Genomic DNA, 20,441 nt, shown 5'->3' with positions numbered 1-20,441 from the left:
ACAACATTGGTTTATTTCTGACATCTTCAAAGTTAACTTCATATAAACGAGTTACTCTATTGCAACTTTTACATTTCACAGCATGCTTTTAATTTTAACTATGTATTCTAAGACAATTTATAGCCCTAACTGGCTTGTGTTTAAGAACCTCAGAACAAATAAATGCATTAAAATTGATTTTGCTTAAGGTATGTTTTAGGTCAATGTTAAATACTATTTCTGGCATCAGATAGCACATCATCCATACGGCACGGATACTTTTACCTAAAAAGTTAGCTAATGTAAAAATGAACAAGTACAGTATTTATGTAAAAAGAAAGTTGTTAGTGAGGTATAACAGGTGCTGCTGTCTTTTTAATTTGCAAAATGTTAATGTAATGGAAAACAACTAGTTTTTCAACTTCCCTAAAGTTACCGGGTAGCTCAAAAAGACAGTACAGACAAAAGAGGCATTCTTGAAGAACAAAGCTTTACCAGACTTCGCATTTCTAGAAAGACAGCCATATGCTTTGTAACAATTTTAAAAAATGACTAGGACTTACCTTCCCACACTACTTCAAAATTTTTTTTTTCCAATTTTGTTCTCCATTTGGCCACAAATACTAGTGATAAGATTAATGTACAGGACACAGGAAACAGTAAGAACCAGGTGTTGTAGGTGTGATACACACGGTTTAGAAAGGAAAAAGCTAAGTTAAACATTTGTTATGGTATATGTATACCAGGCCTTCGTAATTAACTTGATGGAACTCAGAAAACCTCTGAGAAAAGTAGGCTTTCCTTTTTTTCCTCCCCAAGAAATGCTCATAGGAAGTAAAAGGGAAGAGTAAAACTGAGCAGTAAAGGTGGCAAGCCCTTGTACTGAAGTATACAGACAGCAATGTAAAAATAAAATGATTTTATATGTAACGCCTGGCAGGCTGAACAGATTACTTAATAAACCCACAACTCAATTTTGAAAGGAGGTTTTGTTCATTTGACAAATCAACAAAAAATATAAAACATTAAAGCCATCTTAACATTGAACTCCACTTCTATTTTTTTTTACATTGTCTTGCAATTGAGACATTAATTACTGTTTAGACATCATATAAATTTATATCATTCTCTACAGAGCATTATAGTTAATTCAGTATTACCAATAGTTTTATACACATACAGTACTGAAGCCATGTCCTCTTTTGCTTACTGTCAAGTACAAAGCAGCTTATATAGACTTAAAAAAAAAAAAAAGCTACACACCACAGTTGTAGCATACCATATTTTGTGCCTGATACAAGTTTACAGTAGTGGCTTTTTGATATTTCAAGACAAATAAACATGATACCACATAAACAGTTGTGCAAACTCGGGCCTAGGAGGAGGACATAACTACCTCCTTTTTCCAGAACTACTTTTCCCTGCTTTACTGCTGCTGCTACCAGACTTGCTGGAAGATTTTGAAGAGAACAGTCTTGTCATGAACTCAGAGACATCAGGCAGCTCATGGTTAGAATTCAGCATGTTCATTGACTGCTCCATTTCCTGCATGAAGAGATTAGATAACCTTAAGAGCTTGTAGCAATTCTAGCTAGCTGTTTCTATGGCATCAAATCATATCACAAAGATGTAAAAACTTCTCTGACACTGTTTTACTATTTGCAGCCCTCCAAAGTTCACATTGCTACATATTTTTATGCAACCACAGCCAAATGCCCAGCTACACACAGAAACATAAAACCCCCAAACTAAAAGCACTGATGTATAGAAAAAGTAACCATGTCTTAAGTAGCCTTACAGGGCAACCAACTGATCAGAATAAAAAACTTTTTCCTCAAAGACAAGGAATATCGTTAAAACATTTATTTTCACCATTACTTTCTTCCATTTTAAAATTTAAACTTTTAGTTAGATTTTGAGATCCATGTTTTCATAGATGTTGCATGCTTCTGTTTTTAAATTTTGCCTTCCCAATTTAGTATTATTTATGCCCAGCCTCAAAGAAATTTTAGAATTTGTTTGAAGGAATTAGCTATTTTTATTGCACTACTTTGTAATATCAAGTTATTAATGTATACCACCAGCTAATGAAACCATATAGCTAGCTAAGTTTAACATAACTTTAGGGTTTAGCATAGTGGCTCTATGTGACAACTTATTTAAACAAATATTGAAATGCTTTTAATGAATATAACAGCTGAACCACACATCCAGAATGTGATAACACTTATAGTAATTGCTAATTTAACATGGGATTGTCTTCTTGCTCTAGTTACTATTGAAAATATTATTCAGAAAACAGCTGTTTTTAAGGCACAAAGCAAAAGCAGTTATGGCAGCCTTTGTTACTATTACGTCTGCTCTACATCTATACTTAACACCTCTACAGCAAGCACAGTTACTAAATTAATAACATATATATAAGTAGCACTGTGCTGATTCCATAAAGAAAAAACAAGCTAACCTGAAAAATATCATACAAGTTCCAAAACAAACTGAAGTTGGACATATGCCTAATAACTTAATACATGGCCATGTGGAGAATGACATTAACAATTGAGCTCTTGTTCTTTGAAGATAATTTAAATTACAAGCAAGATTCTTTCAACTTATAATTTCTCCTTAAGAAATCATATCAGTCAGCTAATAAGAACTAAACTATTGGAACTTCTCATTGTTTATCATCAGAACAGCCTGTCTGTATGCACCACTAGATTGGTTGAAGAAAACTAGGAATAAACAATAAACAATTTTTAAAAATTCAGCTTGGTTTGAAGAACATGATGCAGATATCTGGCACATTTTCATATCTTTTTTTTTTTTTAATCAGAATTAAAGCCAGAAGTGCATTATATAACACTTTTTTTTTTTAATATATTAATTGAAAAAAAATTGAAAAGAAAAAAGATCCAGACACCCATAAAGCACTACTGAAGACAGTGGTCATTTAGAGTACAGTTTAAATTAACCAAACCCTCAAAAAGCAGCCACCCAAGACAGACAAGTAATATTTCTAAAAATAAAAGAAGATTTAGCAAACACCTTGAATCTCCATTTTGTCCTAGCCTTCTGCTATTCGGCATTTTGCAGGGTGAAAGGACAATAAATCAGATAATTTAATGACTACATTAAGACTCTGTATCATATACACTACTGTAACATCTGGATTTAACAGTCTTGTAAGCTACATGCTTTTGGTTGATGGATAGGAGAACCCCACATCATATTCTTCATAAAACACCTGACATTTAATAAATGGTGTCTAAAAATGATGTGCTAGATTTAAACATAGTGAAAAAAATACATTGGAAACTTGTAGAAAAAATAGTCTTTGAAAAGTTGTATTTATAGCTTTAAACAAACTTTGGAAAACACCAGTCATGCTGTAATGCTTTCAAAGCTGTGCAAAACAACTTAATTTTGTGTTGTGTCATTTAACAGCAAATTCATTAGCCAGAAATACTAGAACTCATTATTTTAAGATCAACACTGTATTAAGTGAACACATGATTCCATTAAGGATGTCCTTGGAAGTCCAATTTTGGCTTCTAACACTTTCCTGTACCTTAACATCTTACTATCTTTGTTCTTTACGTCTGCAACAATTGAAACTACTTACCCGTCTCATATCAGGATCACTGGTGTTGACAACTTTAGGCAAAAGTACAAATATCAGTAATGGAAGAACCATCATCACCACCTACACAGAAAACAGTAAGTATTTCTTCAGCGTATGTGTTGCTCAAGACATTTTTAGATAGCCTGACGTGAAGCTTTTAACTAAACAGCCACATTCTAGAACTATTGCATTCTGAGTCAGTAAACCAGTATCTGTAATCCAACTGTCAGGGAAGAAACCAGAAGTTATATATAACAGATTTCAAACTTGGAGCACTCAAGTAAATGTTTATGTCTTTTAACTGTTATAATTACAATCTTGCAATGTGTTCATCTCTACCCAACTAGAACATCATGTTATCAAAGGAACCAGGCTATGGGCTATTTTCAGAGGACACACATTACAGAATAGCTACCCAGGGAAGAAAAGGTCATAGAAAAACTTTTGTAAACAAGGAAAAAAAAAAAAACACACAAAAAAACAATCATCTCAGAAAAACAAACTGTACACATTTTCTCTACTTTATTCTATTTCAATGAATTAGGTGATTCTACGATTAGATGAATTAGATCAGCATGCTTTTCACCTGTGTGTGCTGCTTGCACATACCATAGGGTTCATGAGGAAGTCTGTCCATCCCCAAGATTCTCTCTTTATGAAGTATGAAGGAGGTCCAGAAGATTTCATCTGGAGTGGGTATGGCAGCCTGACAACTTCAGAGGTTTTGATGTAATTCACATACCTTGCTCTAATAAACAAATAATAGATAATTAGAAATACATGCACAATCTCTAACAAAACAAAATAATAACAATATTCCAAAACAAGACTTTAAAAACAGACTACAAAACTATCTGCTAGGCAATGTCAGCTACACTTCGTTTTTCATAAAGTGATTTCTCTCAGTATCAAGTAATATATCAAATAATACTTGATTTTTTTTTCCAGGCTATTAAGCACACTGAAAACTTTCATATGGGAGAACAGGCCTATGGATTAGAAACACCAGAACTATTTGTTCATACATGATTTCTGCAAAATATTTTTTCCCCATAGTAAAAAGCAAGAAAAAAAAACTCCACTTAAACGTATAGTACAGCTTTGAACAACATAGCTTAAGCTGAACAGTTTGCTCAGGGGCAACAAATGTTTAGATGTGGAGTTAATACCACTCTTTTCTCTAAGCGCATCACTTTGCATTTAACAATACTAAATTTTGTCCAGAATTTTACCAACCTTCTATTAGTTTGTAAAGTCTTTCCATAGTTCTTCAGAGTTAGACCTGAAGTCTAGCTAGTAACTTTGTACTATCATTTAATTTTGTCACTATTCAACTATTTTTTATGACTTATAAATATTATAAATACTTATCCCCTTTTGCAACTCCAGAAATTACTTCAGTCCATTACAAGAGAAATAATTCCTTTTTTTCTGAAGTTTTAATCAAATATTCAGCGAAGGAATGTCTTACCTTATGGCTATGTTTTATTCTCCAGAAATGTAAGATTTTCAATACGTGTTATCAACCATATATTTTCCATATGCTGTTGCCTTTTTCAAAGAATTTAGTACTTTCTTTTTTAAGGCAGAACTTCCCTTTAGAAAGCCCAACTGACATATCACATTTTTTCATGCATTTCCCAACTGTATTCCTCATTACAGTTTCTATGTATTTGACTAATAGAGATGTCAAGCCTACTGATGTTTTGGCTCTGCAAACATATCCAAGCAATTTACTTCACGTCAAATTCGTTACCTCCATTCCTCAGATACCAAAGCAATGCAAAGTGACGTTATACACACTATCCTGTTTTTTCCTTATTTATTATAATTGATGCCAATGTGATACTACCTAAAAAAATATGAAAATCATAAAGTTTGGGGAAAAAAAAAAAAGCAGAAATTGTGCTATTGTATGTAAACTACTTAACTCTCGCTTTAGTTGGAGATTTCAGTTTTTAACCTCCCCTAAAAATACCGCTGCTATGTTCATATTGGCCTTTGTACTCCTAAAATTTAACTTTATCTTTTATAAGACACTGAAAAAGTCAAACTTCAAGTAAGATACCACATATATGCCTATACAAAATAAGATGAACTACAAGCATCTTAATTTGAACCAAAAGCCCCCTGTTAGATCGGGTAGTCATATTTCTGTACGACTTACTGAACAGCGTGCAGTTACACATAATTAAGTATCTGGTCATAACATTAAAAAAAAGCTAACAATGTTGAATAAACACTGCAGAGAGGCAACTACTGGCACTTGCCAGTAATTGCAAGGATTTTATGGAGATAGAACAAAAATGTTTTAGAGTTTACAAACAAGCTTGGCCCTTCATTATTTCTAATCTTGACATAACACATACCAGAAAATAAAAAAGTATTTCAAAGATACAGTAGTTTACTTGACATCTGTATAGATTTTATTTTAGGATAGCTGCATGAAAAAAACAGCAAAAGCAAATAAAAGTCCTTTTTAATCTATCCATCATTTCTTATTTTAAGGGCATGAATAGGAAAGGAAAAAAAGAAACCAGTGTTTGGATTTTAAGAAATGTACTCTAGAAGTGGTGTTAAAAGAAGCTGAAACACATGGTCTGAAATGCAAGTACTGGATCAACAGTATGGTTTACACTACTTTTTACACCGTGCTGTCAGGCACACAATAGATCAATACAGAAGCAAATCAGGAAAGGCTCACCTCATTTTGCCTTTTGAAGTTATGTCAACTCGAACCGGCTCAAATTTATGAGCAGGAGATACCACTTCTACTACGTAAGATCCTGAAGGTACGTCATGAACGACAAAACTTCCATCTGTCCTGAAAAAAAATAACTGCCACTGAATTTCAACATTTTCAATGAATTTCAACCAATGCATAAGGGTAGTTGGTCTTTCTGTTTGTTTTTAAAAGAAAGAAATTATCACTTTATACTAAAAGTCTTTAAATAGTAACAATGACCAAAAGGAAAATTAAGATAAATCATCACTCATAATATCAAGCCCCCGAAGATCATTAACGTGGGCCACAACAACAGCAGAAATTACCAGTCACATTAAAGATTTCTTCATGTGCTTAAGCTATTGTCTTGCTGGAAGAATAATTCAAAAGTCTAAGTAAGATTTGAAATGGTTAATTTCATTTATTCAAATGATAAAATACATACAATGAAGTTTACTTTGCTTCAGTACTTCTGCTGGAATTAAAAAAAAAAGTAAAAACAAAAAACAAATTGACATCCTACATTGTGTGGGAAGACATTAAAGATGATTTGCAAAGCACAAAACCCGCGGTTTGTGCCCTTACTGCAAAATAGAGATTTTTAATTTTAATTGCTTCTTTTAGGACTAGCCCACGCTGGAAAGCTATCACAACAAAAAGGAAACTAAGAGCTCTGAACATGAACACAGAAGGGGTTTTCAGACAGACTGCTTTTATTTTAAAATATGAAACTTCAATATTCAGTGAAAATATTAGAGAAAAGATACTTGAAAGATTCAGCACCAGTTGTCATCAAATTAAAGTACAAAAACTTGTAGGTTTCCTCCTACGTGCTTTCCAGAAGCTTCCAAAAAGAAAAACTTTGTGTTCTCTACTGTTCTAAAATTAACATAAAAGGTACTTCCCCTAAAAATACGACTCAAAGTTAAGACCAAATAAGTTCTTCAAAGGGGAAAAAAAAAAAAGCAGGAAGACCCAACACATAAGAAACTCACATCAGCAAACAAATAAATGAACACTCGTAAAAGTGGATTTTGTCCTCCTGCCATTACCAGTTCTCTCTCAAAGACGCACATCACTTCCCACAGAAGCATATAAACAGTAATGTGTAGGTAGGTTTATCTAATACTTTGTGATAGTTTTAACTACTAAAAATGCGTAATTATCTTTTTTGCAACTGCTGTAAGGGTTTTTTCCCTGGGAATTCCCTTTTATTTTTTCCATTCTATACAATATGATTGTGATAAAATTGAAATATGGTTTTAAGTTGAGATTTATTTACACTGCAAGGCAAATCCTCGTTTCATATATTGGTATGAAATATTACCATTTTTAGGAAGAAAAAAGTTTAGTATTCACTACAGTGAGGAAACCAGTAAGATGTATAAAAATGTTATTTAGAAGTAACTTTATAATGCCAAATAGTTACTTCCCTCTTTGTGATAAATGAACTGACATCCATTTAAAAATCAAAGTTTGCCTGAGTGATGGTGACAAATTTATCCTCTGATAATGCAAATTATTTTATAATAATTTGCTTATTACAAGCAAACAAAACACGACATCAAAAATTAAAGCTTCTTAGCCAAAGCGTACTATTATTTTTGCCCAGTGTTTACATATACGTTTATCAAATTGAAAAACTCAAACATTAATTTTTTTGTTTTATTATCTTATAATCTGATAAATCTATTGCTAACTGTACCAAATGAACATAACTAAAAGAGCTTGATAACTAGTTTACACTGTCATAAGTATGGTATGCTTTTAACTAAGATTATTTATTTATATTTTGGACAACTCCAGTTCCAATCTATTATTTTGAAAGTCAGCAGTTCCAGGCAACTCATCAGCTCCACCACACATAAATAAAATGCAAGTCTCCTACAACTTGGTTGTACTGATCTATCAGGTGCTACATAGCAAGATTCTGTTAGTTTCGCAGGGCAAATTTTTTTGTGTTAGCCTATCAACAGGGTCAAAGTTCAGTACAACTTTTACTACAGAGGGAATAATTAGAAGTGACTGATATTAATCACCTGCTAAATCTCTAATTCCATGTAAACCTTCCCAATTTTATACATGAAGTAAGAATAAAATGCATTATACTGCACTAAAAACACAGATTTTAGAATTAGCTTTTACTGTTAAAACTGTGAAAAGAATTTAACTTTTAGTCCTAATAACGTTTTCTGTGTATCTCCAGATCCTTAGGTAATCTGAATATATCCACTGCTACCTGAACTGAGTGAGGTAAGGCGACGTTTTATAGCTTCCAAATGAGACTGCACCATGTCGTATGAAGGACATATATGTTATAAATACACTTTTAGGTATCCTTCTTTGGCACGGTGGAAAGGCTTCTCACAGGCGCTGTAATGTATAACTACAGCTGCAACCTTCTGCCACAAACATTTCTGTGTAGTAAATAAATGCTGTAAGAAGGGCGTTTAAGAAGTCGCAGAACCTGCGTCCCGAACAGTTTAGAGCAACCCATCTGAACTAAACACCGAGGTGCTCTTCACACCTGAGCCCTTCCAGTCCCTGGTACCTCAGGAGCCAACGGCCTCAGCCCAGGCCCCGGCGGGGGGCAGCAGCCGCGCTAGCAGGGCCGGGGAGGCCGCTCCGGGCCCCGCCGCCGCCATGTCGCGGCCGGCCGCCGGCCCTCCCCCTGCCCCTGCCCCTGCCGCTGCCGCTGCCCCGGCGCTCACTTGAGGAAGCCGACGTGCTCCTCCCCGTCCACGAGCACTCGGGCCCCCGCGATCCAGTCCTGGGGCTTCACCCCCGGCACCACGGCCCGGCCCTCGATCTTAAACCGCTCCCCAGGGCCCGCGCCGCCCGCCGGCTCCGCCGCCCCGACCGCCTCCGAGCCCCCGGCGCCGCGGAGCAGCGGCGACGCCAACAGCCACAGCAGCCACAGCAGCCACAGCGGCACCGCGCCCGACATGGCCGCCGGGGCCGCCATCGCCGCCGCCGCCGAGGCGCATGCGCAGAGCGCGACGCGACGCGGCCCTAAGGCTACCCGCACGGAGAGCCGGGCCGTCAGCCCACTGCGCGTGCGCAACGGGCGGCGAGGAAAGAGGGCGGACGCCGCGCGCTTGCGCACACGGGAGAGTGAGGCGCCGGCACTCTGCGTCAGGAGCACTGACCAATAGGAGCGAGCAGGGGGCGGGGCAGGGGGGCGGGCGCCATCCCCTCAGTCAGCACCGCCTCCAGGGCGGGCTCTGCGTGAGGCGCCCTCACACCCTGCCCACAGCGCCGCCGGGCTGCCCCTCACTGCGGCGAGGGTGGACCCGCAGCCTTTTTTCTTTTCTTTTTTTTTTTTTTTTTTGTTCTTTTCCTTTTCCAGTTTATGAGTAAAACAAAGGCTAAGATAATTTGCTACTGAAAGTGTGGCAGGACACAAATGTGAAATAAAAGAACACAACACGCACTGAGTGGGTGCATCTTCGGTTACAGAGGGGTCTACCCAGAATTAACACATTTTAGCTTTAAGTTAAATTTTGTTTCGGCTTGAGTCAAGCACCTCTCCCCCGGGAAAATACTACATAAAAGTTTACGAAATTAGGAGGAGATCTGTCGCTAAACCAAGGCCTCGAGCGTCTCCCTTCAACCCACTGTGTATCAGCGCGGTTTGTTCCTGATGCTGGGCAGCTCGCAGACAGTGCCCCAGTACAGAGCGCCCTTAGTCTGGGAGCACAGTTTCAGTGGAGAAGCCAAGAACACGCTGTAATACCCAGCTTGCCCCCGTTTCCCCTCTGCATAGCATGTCCTATTATGTCATGCTTACTCACTGTCACGTTGTGCCTACACCTGCCTCTTTTACCTGTGTTACTTAATGTCAGAGTTAATTACTGAACACATTGGAAATATTATTTAATTATTAAGCATGATTACCTTCAGAGATTATGAGCCTGGCCCCCAGCTGATACTCAACGAAAACACTGTATTGCGCCAGACATGATTCTGAAATGTCACTCCATGTGAGTAGTATAATGTGAATTATTTCTCCAGTTCTATCTTTGAGCTGCGTATTTGTTTTGGACAACTAGGAAGATTAAAGAGGTTTTTCTGTCACATAAAATCACAACATCTAAAACACCAGCAGTTTCGGGGGTAGAAAGAATTCTAGAAATTGATGTTAGAAGGAGCTTCTCTAAACTACATCACTTTCATTGTGACTTTTTAAATATTTTGTTAATAAAAGAGCTACTTCAAATCACCAGATGGCATGATTTGTGTTAAAGAAAGATTGAAACAATACTATTTCCAGTGTAACACCAGAAAGACATCATTTCATACAGACATCTCATATTACTAGTTTTTATATGCAGTTACGTAGAAACACTACTTCTTAGATGTCTTTGAGGAGCTGTATTGGGATGCTGTCAGACCACACAGAGTGGTCCTGCCTCCTAGTTTTAAGGAGTTCCTCAATCATATATTTGTAAGTACCAAGCATAAAGAGCTAATTTATTTTTATAATCTAGATAATATAGTTAATTAAGTTTAAAGCCTGGTGAACCCAAATAAAACAAAATCACATTTGTTATTTCAAACTACTTAATCCAAGAAGGTTCTCTCTGTATCACCCAGCTAACAAACGGACAAATTACTTAACCTCTTGTCTAGGACCCTATTCTCACATAGAAATTCTCACTGTGGGCTCAGCTTTCTGATACATATATTTGTTTTTATACATGCAAAGCTTCTAATAGCTATATTGGCATGCAACCTTTTTAATGTTAGGTAAACAGTCCTGCTCTCACTGTGCAACTTCTTTATATATTAGAAGCTGTATTTCATACAGAAACATTGGTTACCACATTTTGAAGGGCACACAACTGAGAAAATAATTAATTTGGTTGATTACTGCCTTTTCCATTAAGATTAGCTATAATTAGCATTGAACTTGAGTGGATTGCACAATGATAGTTGTGAGCTTTGATATCATGATGTTGCAGGTGTTTACCTTCTAGGTAAAAAGAACAAAACACAAAACAAAGTAGTACAAGTGGAAACAAAAATATCCATCTGTAAATTTATCAAAATAACATCGACTAGTGCTTTTCTTAGCACTTTATCTGGGAAGTCCTATCTATTTTTTTTTTTGGTTGGTTGTTTTCTGGAAGGAGTCTCACTATTGCCAAAGCTCTATCTGCAACCTTGTGTCAAGTGAATGGCTGATCAGAAGACAGATAAAACTGCCAAGCAACAGTTTCAATTCACTTTGAAACAACAGAACCATTTCATCAGCTCCTGAATGTGCAATCGAGATTAGTCTCCATGCTTTGTATCTATCTCTTCATTGATGGATTCACTCCCTGAGTAACAGCTACCTAGAAACTGGCAAGTTCCTGGTAATTTCTGCCCTGCTCACAAGCACATTCTCACTTTTGTCTGGTTGGTTTACTTCAGCCATCTGTCATTAATTCTACAGACCCGTCAGACAGATGGATGAGAGCTGACAGTCCCTAATGGGTTGAACAAAGAGGAGGTCTAGACTAATGTAATGTCCTCACATTGATAACGCTGAAATCCATATCTCCAGATTCTTGTCACTTTTGGTTTCACGTACAAACTGAAAAGCAGCGGAGATGCACTAAATCCCTCTGAACTCTCTGAATGCAACATAAAAATCCATGAGTACCATAGCTGCTTAAAAGAATTGTGTATCCTGGGATACTGGTTAATAGTCTTAAGTTGAAGGGAAGTTTGTTCTCCCAAGAGGAAAAGAATTTTACCAAAATGTATCACTTAGAACTTATTTTTGTGCGTAATCTTTCACAGTCTGAATGCTATCAAAACTTGCTACATACAAATTTTGGTTATAATTCACCATTAACAAAGCATTTTCATGAACTTCAGTTCACCTTTGAACATTTCAGTGCAATCACTCTGAACACTTCTCTTTCCATGAAGCCAATAGCAATTCGGCTAATATTTAATTTGCTTTTGGAAATGAACAAGTTCCTGTAAGTGATGCTGGTTTACTTCAATACGCTGGACTTCACTGGACCACATACAGCAGCAGCCCAGGATCTGTTTCCTGTGTGATTCAGCCAGTCATATGCAGAGCTGTTGACTTGCAGCAGACAAGCGTGGAGCAGCTTTGGTCAGACTACTGTCGTAACCACGTTCTTTGAGTCAGTCCCCTGACTGCTATACAGGTATCGAGGCAATATCCAGTATGCCCCAGCCTCCCAGATAAACAGTGCTGGTTCACAAATGTTCTGTGGAACCAAGGACATGGATCTGACTGAGGTGAAGAACAAATAAGAACTAGATATGCCTCCCAAACACAGACAAAATTTTACACAAAGGAACATCCAGAACACATTTTATTTTTTTCTATTTCAAGCAAACAAACAAGAAAAAGAAAAAAAAAAAGCAAGCATTAGAGTATTGTGTTGGTGAAAAATCCTGCAAGTAGCAGAAAGAAAGAATTATTTATTACAAATTTGTATTATAGTAACAGAAACTCTGCAATTTTAGTTTTAGTACTGCACAATCCAATAAAATTGTGTTCGAGTGCTTTTTTAAATAAAATAATCAGAGCTAAAAATAAATCATACTGCCCACCCAAGCAAGCAACTCTTTGAGAATAAACAAATGGGAAGTAGGTGGAAGAATTCAGCATTAGAGCCCAGTGAAAGGCCACTGCCAGCTAACTCCTTCACTGAGCTCTCTCCTTCACAAGCACCTTTACCAGATCTAAAAGCAGAATTAACAAAAATTGCACAGCATGTTTCTTCCAGTATTACTTTTTTTTTTTTTTGGTAAACTGGAATCATTATGCCATCTACTGGCAATTTTTAGCGCTACACGAGAAGCATTTACCTGGTGTAAATGTCTTTAAGGTGAGAACATAGGCAGAACGGGTATTGCAGTCTGCATTCAGTGACAATGTTTGCACTGTCCTGAATGTCAGATCTCCTGAGTGGGTCCTGCTTCTGTCCTGGGGCAGAAAGGCACGCTAGCCATGTCTTTATTTGCTCTAGAGTACCAGCTTGTTTCAAAAAGATTGCCTGCATGTGCTGTGGGTTGGGGCAGAGAGCTTTTAGCACCCTCTGAGCCCTCTGCATAAACTCTGCACCTCTAACACCTTCAACCCCACAGTGTGGTGCTAACATGCACAACTGAAGGATTTCTGTCAAGAGCTAACTTTCTTTTGCTCCTTCTTTGCTTTCACGTCAAGTTGACCAGACAAACTTCATTGAGAACTGTTGAGATCCAGGTGCCTCCCCCAAGGTTTTGCTGTATGCTGAAAATCATCCAAGAAAACTAAGTCATGAAACACATTTCTTGCACCCTGACACCTTAAATTACCAATTTCCACACAGTACAACTTACTGAAGAAGCCTCTTTCTCCTTTCCTTGAGGACTTTAGCAGTTGGATAAGCACCAGAAAAATGACCCAGTGCTCCAATACTCAGGATTATTTTACCTTGCTTTCCTAGCAGGGACTATTCTTGATACTTCTCTTTCAGGTTTACCTTACCTTCCGTTTACCACCCCCAACTTCAGCACGTATATTCAGGAATTGTTTCCACCCTTCTGGTAACATATATCTGAAAAAGGGTAATGCTTTAGTACACTCATTCTCATAAGTGCGATTAGCAAATGCTGACATAGATTGATGGTCAGCTTTGTCTGGTTGCAGTTGACTGAACTCAGACTTAATTCCTTGGGGGAAGAATTTTAATCATTAGTTTAAGTATGAGGAAAGGAGTTGGAGTTTTTTTGTTTGTTTGTTTTTGGTTTTGTATTGTAGGAAAAGGGGCATTACTTTCTTGCTGCAAAAAGTTCCACACCCCATCTTTGCAAGCAGAACAAATATGGGTGTAACACAATGGTAACCTGGAAGATGTTTTTACAGTGTTTTGAATTCCTCATCTGCTCCTGTTTACTACAAAAAATATGCCTGTGTCTCTGTTAAGCATTACTGTGCATAAACCATGCAAGCAGTGTGTTGAAGAACTACAGCACCCATTAAGCTGACTACAGAAGCAATGCCACACAGAGCAGTGCTACACATGCACACAGATTCCTGCGTTGTGGCTTGTATGAACACCACCTGTAATCATTCAGTGTCATTCACAGCTCAAATATGTCATTCACTGCTCAAATGACACATTGCTGTGACGTTTGGTTTCCAAAAACACGAACAGTGGAAAATCCTTATTTCTTGGTATGCAGTCTAAATGCTGTGCTGTTTATTCCAACTGATTTCTACCTACATAATGCCACAAGGTGGCCTCTACATAACACAGCATTATCACATCCCTTACAGTACCACATAAAAAAGCTTTTTTTTTTTTTTTTTTACCTGCACTACTGGCAATCAAGCACCACAAAATGTCATTCCTTCCTTTGTATTTCAAGCTGAAGATTTTCGCATCCTTTGTAGAGTGGGTTCATTCACGTGGAAGGTATGACCCAGAGAGCACCTTGGTGGGATGTTCTGCTGGACGAGAATTGCATTCAGTAACCAAGTAAAATGTTCTCAGTCAGATGTGCAAGGTCTCTGCCTTGGGAAATCCTGCGTCCAACACGTGAAATGCTGCTGTAATTCACACAGCCTTAAGCAATGTCTTAGATTATGCTACAGTTGCTTCTGTGCTAGGAGAAACTAAAGAAAGAAAGGCTAGAAGTAGCATCAAGGTAGCAACACATTTATCTCCTATTGTCAAATTGTATGCAATTTTCAAGGGGATAGTTGACCAAAAGCCACTAAAGATTGATTTGCATTATTTCTAAGCCCACTCTTAACATTTTTTTATTTTACATTTTTATAGTTGGACTTAAAAGCATAACAAGGCAATTGGAACTGGATCATCTTTTTACAGATGATATATTTCCTTTGGTGTATTAAATATGTTACAAAGACTGATGCAGTAAACCTGGATTCAAACTAACTACAAAAGAACAAAACTTGCACATCCATATTATTTTACAAAGCAACAGAAACAAAGCTTGGCCTTCAACTCATTCTTCAGTGAAAATAACAGCAAATTGCAGTGGCTCTGAATTCACCTGGCTAATTCTTGGTATCAGAAATGAAGAAATTATTCTTCAGTGCCTCATTTTTCCTGAAGCATTAGCTACTTCGCTTGTAATCTTTATTGGCAGCTGAGGAAGCACTTTATGCATATACGTATAAACACATTCTGGTTGTTCTTGAGAAGCTGAAAGTGCAGTTCTTGGCTTTAAGTACCTCTGTAAGCAACTTTGTAAACGGCAGATATTTCATACATACCCACATGTATATAACCTTACACATGCGCAGCTGATACCTGAGGGAGCTTATCAGCTGCTGCTTCTTTGAAACATAGCACTTAAAGAAGAGCTGCTCATAGCTTTTTCTTATTGTCATCTTTCACTGCAATGGCCTGTAATTCTTTTGTAACTATTTAAAGCTATTATCAAAATAAGTGACATTAAGGGTCTTCTACCCTTAATTTTTTGCCCTGTTTAGCTGAAGGAAATAACTTTGAGGAGAATTACACTTCTGTGGCACTGTAAGAAAGCTAAATAAGAATCCTGTTTATGTCTTAGGTGCATTCCTATTTGTGTGGGCTGTAACGCTGAGTCACAAGACAAGCAGTAAAGCCTTTCCGTGACAAGCATGGGTTAATACCTCAAACTGCTCAAATGAACAACTGTGGTGAATTAGAGGCATTATCTGCCATTAATCAATGGCAAACAAGCTAATTTTCTATGTGTTGCTACATTGCTATTCAATGTGTTAAACAACAGCTTCATTAAAACACCATGACTGGCAGTTTTACAATAGTAATATTTCCTGTGTGATTTAAATAAATCTATGCCAACCTTGGATGAGAGGTAAATAACAGTCCTAGGGGACTTCAGTGATCCTCACACTGTTTTTAAACTTTTTTTTTCTTTAATAGTTCAGCTTGAAACAGGATTTTCCATTTCACAGATCAGCACTGTGAGCTAAATTAGGTATATATTTTTAGGTAAATATATTTTTGGATTCACAATACAGGCCTTATCATATAAAATCCTTATAATTGCAGTATAAAATTCTTGCTATATTTTTTTTTTTTTCCTTTTTTGAGTTAGGCAAGTTTTTTTTTTTTTTTTTTTTTTTTTAATATTTCTCATATTACAGCTTGTCAATCCAGGGAAAAAATAGTAGCATAAATCCCTTTCAAATGCCTCTTCCCCCTCTAGCTACTTGCTTTCATTATTTGTGTACCTGTTTGACAGCAGGCTCCTCTGGGAAGCTCTGCATAATATCTGGTGAAATCCAGGGCCCACTGAAGCCTTGCCAAGGACAGCAGGAGTCATTAATTTAGCTTCACATTTTGCTTTTCGAATTTTTATTTTTGGCAAATAAAACAACTATCAGGAAACTACAGGAAAAAACGCTGCAGGATTTAATCTGTAAGCTTTTCCTCTCTCCTGGACCTGAAGAATTCAGTAATGCATCTTAAAAGTGGCGTTCACTCCAGGCGACAGAGAAGCTAGTTTCTAGCTTAGATTTACATCTCATAAGTGCAAAGAAACACTTTTAGATATTGACATGCCAAAATAATAAGTACTGGAAAGAGGAAGCAAAATTAAATAATTGGTCAGGAATACTTTGTATTCATGCAGAAGTTATGGCCAGGGAGGAAGGAAGAAATTAAGTGCATAAGCACTTAACAAAAATGTACAGAAGCAAATTGCAGGCCCACGTCACACCTTCTTAGGACAGGGGGTGAGTGCGGAAGGGTACAACAGTCAAACAAAAAAACCCACTGACCTGCTCATCCCTGAAACTCATTGTTTTATTATATGATACCCCTTTCTCCATAAAATAACATGGTGTCTGATGCAAGTGCAGTTGGACTTTTAGATGGCTGCAGTGCAGGTACCTGTAGTAGAAGCATTCCTCAGTGAGGCCACAGAGAGCTTGAACTCAGGTGGAGCACCAGCACACCCCCTTGCAGGTTTTTACACAGCTGGTCTGGCTGGATAGTCTCTGATAGGGAAAAGACAGGGAGACTAAAACAACTGAGCATTTGCAATGAGAAGATTCTCCTGACAGACAAACCTCAGTGGCATCTTGACGTAAAACAGGCACACGCAGGAGAGAAACACAGGCACTGGATGATGGATGCAGCGTTAGAAGATACTCCAAATCCATATCTAAGAAGAGTCCTGTTAGGACTACTGAAGGTTCAGCAAATGGGTCTGCTCCTTCCTTATTAGAGGCAGTGGTGTGCCTGAGGCACATACAGAGCAGCAGACTAGGGAGCTGTGCTCCAGCTGCTCCACACATCACAGCTCTGCTATGGCTGACTGCTGGTGGTGCCATGAAAAGGTGAGATATGGGAGCAGCTGTGGTTCAGGGTGGCTTCAAGCACTCCCTAACACAGTAATTACTGATTATAGTCCTTCTATCTCACCCCTGGATGCAGGAGTAAAAAGTATGGCTTGCTGAAGTCACCTGATCCAAATTAGTTCTTCTTCCTCTCACTCAAGTTTCTCATCATTGAGATGGTAAAATTCAGTTACACTGCTGCAAAGCCACTGCAAAATGACACTTTCATCAAAAATGCAATGCTCCTAAACACCTGGTAAGACACTATTTCAGACTACTAAAATCAGGTCAAGTTCTGAATAAGTTCCCTGACCAAAAGACAACTTAAGGTTGTCTGACAGTTATGCTGGACACCAAGAACCATGGTGGGCAGCAATCTCTTTGACAGAGCTCAGAGCTAATGGAAAGAACCTGCTCTATGAGGTATGAAAAACAGCATAAGGGTAATGATAAACATTACAAAGGAGCTACAGATCAACCCACTTTGTCAGAAAAGTTGTTAATGAGAACACCAAGAACTGTGGATAAACAGTGTTCTCCATATAGAAGCATATTAAGATAATGGTTAAAATGTGGTTATTTTACAGAGGAACAGAGAGAAAGTCTTGCCATTTGTTTCACATGCACAGAATTCTTAATTTGAGAACTGTTTCATCCAAACCAGACTTCAGTGAGTCACTCATTTTTCAGAGCCTACAGAAAACTGTTAAATGAGAAAGCACGTATCAGGCAGGCTGACCGGAGGGTCAGGACTATGTACACTGAAGCCTGCATACAGAAATGCCAGAATACTCCTTGCTAGTCCCCAAGGTAAAGGCTGATGTTAGCAAGCTGCCAGCTCTGGAGACAGCTCCAAGGGCGTTCTCCTATTTACAGCCCTGCAGAATAAAGTGGCTCAGGTCATGCACCAAGTACTCAGGCAATCTTGAAAGTTGTATTTGACTACTAAAAAGCAGTAGTTGACTGCTAAAGCACAATGCACTAATCCTGAAGATCCATAACTTTGGGAAATCCTCAGATGAGCATTATGTCTCCTCTCTAAATTTAAAGAGGGTAGCAGCACTTACAATCTGACCACAGCGCTACCATATGCTAGAGATGAATTCTAGTTTTTGGTTTATTTATTTAAGCTTTAAGTTTTTCATAACAAGCTTCTCTGTTCATCTGGGAAGCAACTCATGCTGCTTTTTAAATCAAGAGGTAAGAGATGGTAAGAATCCCTTCACAGATGTTAAGGGACTTGTCACTAAAAGAAACATACTTGAAAGGTCTAAGATCACAAAAATGAGAATTTGAGATACCAATGAAACTAACAACCTGTACTCAGAGGGTGGAAAGCAAAAAACAAGCCTCCCACATCTGTGCAACATGGTCACTCCCTAACTAGTCACAAGATTGCCGGTTGCAAACATTCAGAGTTCTGGACACTTTGAATTACTACTTGGTAGAATACTTATGTTTAAAAGCCATTCACATACACATAAATACTCCTAATACAACAGTTTCTTCTTAAAGCTGGTAGCTGAAATAGCCATTATGTTAACATGCCTCATTTTGCTTCTCTAGCATTAATGTGATGTGTAAACAGCCAGTGTTATCCACATGTTCTCCATTAGAAGAACAGGCCCCTACGTTTTCAAGCTCCATGGCTCTAAGCTGATGATTTGATTTGTAGTGAGAAGCAGGAAGGCTTGAGATACAAGGCATCACTTGGGAAACAAGGTGTGCCAAATACGAAGGCATTTTGTTCTCACTTGGATAAGTGACAAGGTTGATGTGGATCCGGGAACTCTGCCAAGCAGATGTGCTCAAACTTGTTAGAGGGGTGGAAGAGCAACCGGGAAGAAACGTGACTGCTCTGCAAGCACTGGGTCTCTAACCTCCCTCCTTCAAGTGCCTCACTGTTGTGGAATTGAGCACACAGGACTGGAAACATCCTGGATTATCAAACCCAGATCTCCAGCTACCACAGGCACCCTTCTTATGCAGCTGGATTTTTTGTACCATATCTAAACCAAACACTCCCCTGCCCTCTATTTTAATCTTATACAAGACAGTTTCCTGAATGAACAGGCAACTAGGGAAGCACACATCAGCCACAATCCTGATGCGATTTTGCATGTGTTCAAGCCCTCAACACCCTTCTTACAATTACTGATGACACCGCTCTGAGGGTAGTGTTTTTGGAGGAACAAAGCCCTTGCAGCACTACCCCATCATCTAAGTAGGAGATTAGTTGCCATGACCAACTACCCGGCTTACTCTTATGCTAATACTTGCTGTGGGAATAAGAGTTACTCCAGAAATAACTTAGACAATAATTGCTTCTGATGATTCTGAATCACTTCTGATGATTAAAAAAGTCTGGCTCTTGGACTTACCAGAGCAAAAGCCAGAGAAATAGAATATGCCAGTTGTTATTATTTTAGTCCTGCTTTGGTTTACTACTTTATTAACAATGGCAAAAGCCTTACAGTGTTCAAAATGAGTTCTAGCCACTACTTGTACAATGACACTAATACTTGCCATTGTTAATGATACATTTACAGTTTTATCTACTTTTTTCTCCAGCTGGAGAATTTGGTGGCACGCAGTCATCCTGTAATGACCTAATGCAGCAAGGTGGTTTTCCTCCATTTCAATCAGAAGCTTAATGCTACTTTAAACACACACAGAAGTCTAAAGCTACTGGCTTCATGACAAAGTACTACAAAGTATAATGCAGATAAGAAGTGTTTCTGCTCCCCAAACCAAACACACAAATACTTCCTTTCTACATTCAC

General features: G+C 38.1%; 1 protein-coding gene across 1 annotated transcript; it reads right to left on the bottom strand.

Annotated features, from left to right (window-relative positions):
- Nucleotides 1-883: 883 nt before the first annotated feature.
- Nucleotides 884-9,347, bottom strand: EMC7 (ER membrane protein complex subunit 7). The gene is made up of 5 exons (XM_068684307.1): nucleotides 9,035-9,347; nucleotides 6,303-6,422; nucleotides 4,208-4,346; nucleotides 3,599-3,679; nucleotides 884-1,524 (listed from the first exon to the last, which is right to left on the bottom strand). Exons 1-5 carry the CDS (start codon nucleotides 9,286-9,288, stop codon nucleotides 1,372-1,374), a joined length of 747 nt encoding a protein of 248 aa, XP_068540408.1. The 5' UTR covers nucleotides 9,289-9,347; the 3' UTR covers nucleotides 884-1,371.
- Between the last annotated feature and the right edge of the window lie 11,094 nt (nucleotides 9,348-20,441).

The sequence above is a fragment of the Anas acuta genome, chromosome 5 (assembly GCF_963932015.1).
Source record: "Anas acuta chromosome 5, bAnaAcu1.1, whole genome shotgun sequence".
NCBI classification, from domain to species: Eukaryota; Metazoa; Chordata; class Aves; order Anseriformes; family Anatidae; genus Anas; species Anas acuta.
The sequence above is the reverse complement of the archived record's forward strand: the minus strand, read 5'-3'. Positions and strand labels throughout refer to the sequence as shown.